General features: G+C 62.7%; 1 protein-coding gene across 1 annotated transcript in view; it reads left to right on the forward strand.

Moving 5' to 3' along the window:
* The window catches only part of VOLCADRAFT_92921 (uncharacterized protein), a gene marked incomplete at both ends in the record, with an annotated part of 11,187 nt that overhangs the window by 4,944 nt on the left and 2,049 nt on the right, over positions 1-4,194 (forward strand). The window contains 4 exons of the mRNA XM_002952180.1: positions 70-187; positions 553-1,051; positions 1,704-3,442; positions 4,059-4,132. Coding sequence (XP_002952226.1) covers positions 70-187; positions 553-1,051; positions 1,704-3,442; positions 4,059-4,132 — 2,430 coding nt within the window. The remainder of the gene's footprint in view (positions 1-69; positions 188-552; positions 1,052-1,703; positions 3,443-4,058; positions 4,133-4,194) is intronic.

Consider the following 4,194-nt stretch of genomic DNA (forward strand, 5'->3'; position numbering starts at 1 on the left):
CCGCCGGGCTCCTCCCTGTCGCAGGAGCTGCTCCGCGCCGCCCGGGGCCTCCGAAACGCCGTGGCGCAGGCCACCGCCGCACACACGTATGGGCCACAGGCTACTGCCTCGCACGGCGGCCACCAAGGCCAGCATAACGGCTACACGCCCGGACATCAGGGACACGGGCATGGACATGGACACCAGGGTGTATCTTCAGCTCACGGCAACGGCCCGGCGGCGCATGGATCCCATGGACCTGCTGCTGGCGGTAGCGGCGGCGGCGGCGGCAACGCTGATCACCATCATTCGCAGCAGCGGCCGGCGCCGCCGGCGCATGGACAGCAGCAGCAGCTACAACATCAACAACAACAACAACTGCAGAATGATGTGCAGCCGCCGCCGCAGCAGCAGCTACAGCTACAGCAGGTACACAACACCGGCTTTCATTACCCTGATCAACGTGTGATGCATGCTGTGGGCGCCGAACCGGCTGGTGGCGGCGGAAGGGCTACAGCCGTTGCGACAGACGCAGTTCGTACCACAGGCATGACGACGTCATCATCATTACAGCAGCAGCACCAGCACCAGCAGCAACAACAACAGCTGTCCGGTTCGCCACATCCCTCTCCGCCGCCGCCGCCACTGCCCCGGATGCTGAACGGCAGCGGCGCTGCCGCAACCGCCGTCGCCGCCACTACCATGGCCAGTGCCAATAATGTCGCGCGTAAGGCCCAACAATCCGGGCCAGGGCCAGGACAGCCCGCCGCCACAATTCAACGCCATCGCACCTCCAATGGGGATTCTCCGACGGCGGCGGCGGCAGCGGGTGCTACCGGCGGCGGCAGCACCGGCCACGGCGGCGGAAGGGCCGCTGCTGGCAGAGGCGGTGACGATGACGTGGCGGAGGACGAGATTGTGTACCAGCCGCCGCGACCAGGATCTGCGCTACCGCGTCCCTTGAGTGTGGGCAATGGTCTACATCGGCGAAGCAGTAGCGGCGGCGGCGGCGGCAGCAGCACTGCCATCGGCGACGGCGGCGGAACGGCGCTGCACTCGCAGGACGGCCGATGTAAGATCGTTCTGGGCTCACCTTGGCTATTGGGGAGGGCGGGGAGACCTAAACCCCAAAGTCAAGTTTCACAGTAGTGCAGTCTCCCGTGTCGTACACCTGTACGACACAGGAGACTATGCCCACGCCGGAATATGAGTTTCATTAATTTTGAAATTAATTCGAAACAAAACAACAAAACAAGTCGGGGTTTAAAACTGGATTTTGATGGAATTTAAGTGCAAGAAGAGTTAGGTGCCGACTTTCAAAAGGAATGTGCGTAGGGCTGGTTACAGGGCTGTTGGCGCCCAGCAAGCCTCGGACCCCAGCGCGGTGCGCAGAGAGGCAATATTTTTTTCCTCCCTCTCTCCTTTTCCCGGACATGGTTCGTGCATGCCGGGTTCTCCTCCTCCTCCCCGCCAGCAGCAGCTTCTTCACTCGTTCGTGGTTCGCCTTCCGCCCCCCCCCCCCCCCGCCGTTCTGATTTACGTTTCTAGCGGAACCTGTCAAGTTCTGCATTTTAACCTTCTCTCCTTGCTCCCCTGGCTTGTTTGTGGTGTGGCGTACGTACGCATGTATGTATGTATGTATGTATGTATGTATGTATGTATGTATGTATGTATGTATGCGTATATGTATGATATATATACATACATATGTGCGGTGATGGCAGGCTTGCTGTCGAAGCAACCCAGTGGCAGCAGCGCCGCACCGCCCAGCCTCATCCCCAGCCGCGACGCCTCCAGGGACGGCTCCTCCTCTCTCTTCCTGCGCTCACCCTCGGTCCTTAGCACCGGCGACCTGGCTAACGCTGGCGGCGCCCCAGCGGCGGCGGCACCGGGCGCTGTCGCGGCGGCGGCGGCGGCGGCGGCAGCTACGCCGTGGCCGCCGCAAGGCCTCCTTTTGAATGTAGGAAACCTGAGCGGCAGCGGCGGCGGCGACGGGGGCCGCCGCAGCGGCAGTGGCTTGGCTAGTCCGGCCTCCGGGTACGGCGGCGGCGGAGGTACGCTGCCGCCGTCGCCGCAGGATCAGCAGCTCCAACCGACACCCTCATTCCTCAATCCTCATCCTCATGCTCACCCGCCTGTGCAGCAGCAGCTGCTGCTGCCGCACCCGACCTTTCAGCGGTCATCTCAGTCTGCGTACCATCAGGAGCAGCCGGGGTGGGGAGATGTGTTCACATCGGGGGGCAGCGGGGGAGGGGGTGGCGGCGGTTCGGGGACGGGCATGGCGCCGGCACCTGCAACAAACACGGCGGCGGCGGCGGCGGGGCCCCCTCCGGCAGGATCGTTGGCACGGCCGACGTCGCCGGCGGTTGGCGAACTTCCGGGCGCGGGTACCATTGGTCTGTTGCAAAACTTGCTACACGGTGGTGGCGGCGGAGGCTTAGCGTCGCACTCGGCGGCGCAAATGCAAAGTGGACGCCGTATCTCCGCCGGCGGCAGCGTTACGCCAGGGGTTCCGTCCGTCCCGTCGGCCGGCTTTGCTGCCGATACCTCCAACATAGCAGGCGGCGCCGGTGGCGGCAGGCCTGCAAGCAGCGGCAGCAATGCCGTACGACGTCTTCCATCCGCTGCTTCGCTGGGCGGGCCTGCCGGCGCCGCTTTGCAGCGGCCCGCTTCTGCTGCTGCTGCTGCACCGGCGGTAGCGGCAGGTCCCGCCGCCGCGACGACGGCGACGCCGGGCTTGCTCCCACATCCTACGCAAGTTCTCCAGCTCGACCATTCGCCGCCGCCGCCGCTGCAGCAGCAGCAACAGCTGCTACTGCAGCAGGGGCACGAGCCATCACTGCCGTCAACGTTGACGACGTCGACGACAGGGATACCTACGGTTTCCGCGCCCTTTGCCGGACTGCCCGCGTCCCTTCAGCAACGCGCTCAACAACAACAGCAGCAGCAGCACCAGTATGGTTTTCTGGGTCATGGCCAGGGGGGTGTTTCTGGGATGTTGCTGCTGACGGCGGAAGGGCAGCCGCCGCCACGGCCTTCAGCCGCGGCCGCGGCGGTGGGCTTGGGGCTGGGCCGGGGCCCCGGTCCAGGGCAGGGGATTACAGGGCCGTTGGAGCTGCCGTACGACGCGTTTACACAGCCACAGGGGGCCATGCATTTCGGCGGTGTGCCTGGCGGCAACAGGAGCGCTGGCGGCGGCACCACCACCAGCGCCGCCGCCGCCGCCGCCACGTTCTCCGGGCTGCCTGTGCCGCTCGGTGCTCAACATTCGCCTAGCGGCGCCGTCACCACGACCGCGGCACAGGGCCAGCTGTGTTGGCCCGCTGGCGGCGGGAGCGGCATCGGAGGCGGTCTGGACGTGTCGTCGTACTTCAACGTTGCAGCTGGCAATTACCAGGCAGCTGCACTTGCAGAGGCGACAGCGGAGGCGACAGCGGTGGCCATAGCGGACGAATTGTTGCAGGTGTGTCTGTGTGTGCAATAAAGCTGCCCTTCGTGTAGGATATTACACGGGCATTAACAGACGAGGCGGCCCAAGCCTGGCAATCCAGTGATTCCTTAGTAGTGAGTGTGTTGCCGTCGTCTACAGCCATCCGCAGGGCCATCCTCGGGGCTTGGGCTCCATTTGCCGTCACGCCAAACCTCCAAACCGCCAGCACAACCACATGCAATTCAGCATCCATCCCCCACTGTTATGTTTTTTTACATAACATGCGCTGCTGCTGGTACTGCTGCTGTCGTCGCTGCTGCGTTGATTCACCTTGCGCTGCTGCTTGCTCTTGAGTTCGACGAAAGTGGAAAAATGGCAAAATTTTTGGCAGGAAAAAGCTAGAACAAGAATTCCGGAACTTTGATTTTACATCCCCTTGGCAGATCGGCCCAGCCAAACGCCTCCAGAAAGTTTCCACCTTTTTCCTGCTTCAAGGAATAATTTATAGGGTGCACTTCTCATGCAGCTGATCGCTCATTCGCTAATCAGCTCTTTCCCTTGAATGCTAACTTCAATAGCCTTTATTATGGCCTTTATTATAATATAACACTTCTCAAGCAAGGATTTCTGTCCGTGTCATGTCCTCCAGGCTATGGATGAGGATGAACTCGGCGCCGCGGGTCGGAACGGCGGGGGCGGCGGCAATGGTGGCGGCTTCGCCTCGTACGGCGGCGGCGCCGGCGGCAGCCCAGGCTTAGATGACTTTATAGATGCTGAACGCTTCA

The sequence above is a fragment of the Volvox carteri genome (assembly GCF_000143455.1).
Source record: "Volvox carteri f. nagariensis unplaced genomic scaffold VOLCAscaffold_28, whole genome shotgun sequence".
Taxonomy (NCBI): domain Eukaryota; kingdom Viridiplantae; phylum Chlorophyta; class Chlorophyceae; order Chlamydomonadales; family Volvocaceae; genus Volvox; species Volvox carteri.